A 2,743-nucleotide genomic window follows, 5' to 3' on the forward strand; every position below is an offset into this window, starting at 1 on the left:
CCATCTCCTAAATAAGGTGAAAAATGTTTTTTAAAAAGAATTTAAAAAAGAAAACTTCATCAGCATATTCTCTTAACTTCCTTATGCCAAAGCTGCCTTTTTTCCTTTCGTAAGACCCTGTACAAAAGCAGAAGAAATATAATGAAAAAGAAAAACAAAATGAAAAATGCCACATGTAAATAAAAGAGGAAGAAAGATTTAAATATTTAAAAGGAATTAGGAAAGAGATAAAAGTTTTCTTTTTTATAACATAATGCCAAGCTTTATTAGAAATTATCAACCACAAAAATTTAGATAATTACATTTATAATGAAATGAAATCTAACAGAAAGACAGCTCTCTCTCTCTCTCTCTCTCTCTCTCACACACACACACACACACACACACACACACACACACACACACACACACGTATCTTAAAGCCAAATACAGCATTCTTCTATTCGGAAACAACAACAAAAAAAAGACAAAAGTTACATTTAAAAATGTTCCTAGAGGCTAAATTTTACAAACAGTTCTTGAAATGACTTTCCTAATGAAGAATCTATCAGATATTACAATGTTGGTGAAAAAAAATTGTCTCTATATATATCACTTTGGGGCATACAAATGCAATGTAGGACTTCTTTTATTCAAAATACAAATTTCTTTTCTTGTAATGAAAAAATATTTTTATTAATTTTTACATATACACTTATATTATACATGTTGGTTTATTGGATTATACTATAAACTGCCTACAGCAAGAAGAACCATGAAACAATCATGAAATTATATATATATTAGTGTTTGGGCTATTTGTATTGAGATAAAAGGTTTCTAAAGGAAGTGACAGATACTGAGAATAGACAGGAAGTTCCCCAGGTAGGGATAGATGTTGGTGATGAAAAGAAAGAGAAGGTAGAAAACAAATATAAAAACTGACTTTAAGAAATATTCTTTGAATTGAAATAGGTTTATACATTAATGGGCACAGTGGACACCAGACTTGGACAGTGGAGGGATTCTGGGAGCTGCACTTCTCACAGCTGAGCAACCTACTACTGACAGAGGGAACCGTTGTCTTCCATTATGTACACACTACTGACCCCACTGTGCTCCAAAGCATCATTTCATCAATTTCCAGATGGGCCAGGCTAAACTAAATGGTTCATAAAACAAATCCAAACATTATGGATCTTGGAAAGGCACTGGTAGACATAAAGATGGTGTGGTTGGATAGATGGACGGAGGCAAGAAACGGTAGGGAATAACCAAAACATAATATATGCCTGTGTGGATTATATTAGAATAAAATCAATTTAAAAGATACAAATCTGAATAAATGTAAACTGAATAAATGTAACATCCACCCAAGGAAATCAACCTAGAAGACAGTGTGAAAGGTTACTAACTTTTAAAAAAAAGCCTTTGGGCTACTAGTCAAAACTAATAAGCAATTTTCAATTAAATATAAAAGATACAGATGAAGGGAAATTAGTGTGATCTTAATAAGAAATCTAGATAAAGACATTTAGGCAGTCAAAATAAGACAGAAAACAGGAAGGGAGAAATGGTGAAAACAGGAGGGAGGGGGAGGGAGGGAAGGAGAGAGAGAGAGAGAGAGAATCACTAGAACTGATTGTGATTATTAAAAATAGTTACATATGGAAATAAAAGTAAAGGAAAGCTGAAAAGGAACATGAATACATCCTTAGGATCTTCTCCTTTCCTCCTCCATCATGCGCTGCACATCATGTCTTCTCATAAGACTTTCAAAATCAAACGAATCTTGGCCAAGAAACAAAAGCAAAATTGTCCTAATCCTCAGTGGATTCGAATGAAAACTGGTGACAAAATCAGGTACAACTGGAGAAGACACTGGAGGAGAACAAAGCTGGGACAGTCAGGATTCACACAAAGAAAAGACTGATGATCTATCCTGAATCATGGTCCTCAATCTACCAGATGGAGTTCAGCATTTCTAACATGGAGACTTGGTCATTTCTAAATTGGGGGTGTGGTTTGTCCAAAAATAAAATGTAGAATTTAAAAAAAGAGAATATATCCTTAGAACATTCAATCCTAAATAAGGTAGCTCCAACGTTTCCATCCTCTCACAGCGTATGGAACCATACAGAAGAACGGATGAAATGATTGTAAGAGCCAGTGGGAATGAGAAACACCCAAGAAACAAGACTGTGGCCATGTGAATTCACAGAGACTGTGGCCATGTGAGCACAGAGACTGTGGCCATGTGAGCACAGAGACTGTGGCCATGTGAGCACAGTGACTGTGGCCACATGAGCACAGAGACTGTGGCCATGTGAGCACAGAGACTGTGGCCACGTGAGCACAGAGACTGTGGCCATGTGAGCACAGCGACTGTGGCCACGTGAGTGCAGTGACTGTGGCCACGTGAGCACAGAGACTGTGGCCACGTGAGCACGGTGACTGTGGCCACGTGAGCACAGAGACTGTGGCCATGTGAGCACAGAGACTGTGGCCACGTGAGCACAGAGACTGTGGCCATGTTAGCACAGCCTTCACAGGTTTAAGCCAGATGGGGGTCCCCGAGCTGTGAGTGGAAAAAGACATAAAGGATATTGATTCTCATATATGACAAAATAAATAAAATAAAATAAAAAGAGATTATGAGAGACACTTTATACTAATTTTAAAAACACTAAAAAAATTGTAATCCTAAAAATATATGCTTCAAACACAGATGTACCCAATTTCATAAAAGAAATACTACTAGATC

General features: G+C 36.7%; 1 protein-coding gene across 1 annotated transcript; it reads left to right on the forward strand.

Moving 5' to 3' along the window:
* Nucleotides 1-1,735: 1,735 nt before the first annotated feature.
* LOC311591823 (large ribosomal subunit protein eL39-like) lies at nt 1,736-1,912 on the forward strand (the record flags this gene model as incomplete). Its single annotated transcript, XM_084803444.1, has 1 exon — nt 1,736-1,912. The coding sequence occupies one exon, from the start codon at nt 1,736-1,738 to the stop codon at nt 1,910-1,912; it is 177 nt and encodes a 58-aa protein (XP_084659570.1).
* Nucleotides 1,913-2,743: the final 831 nt, after the last annotated feature.

Source organism: Acomys minous (genome assembly GCF_964271855.1).
Source record: "Acomys minous genome assembly, contig: scaffold_88, whole genome shotgun sequence".
Taxonomy (NCBI): domain Eukaryota; kingdom Metazoa; phylum Chordata; class Mammalia; order Rodentia; family Muridae; genus Acomys; species Acomys minous.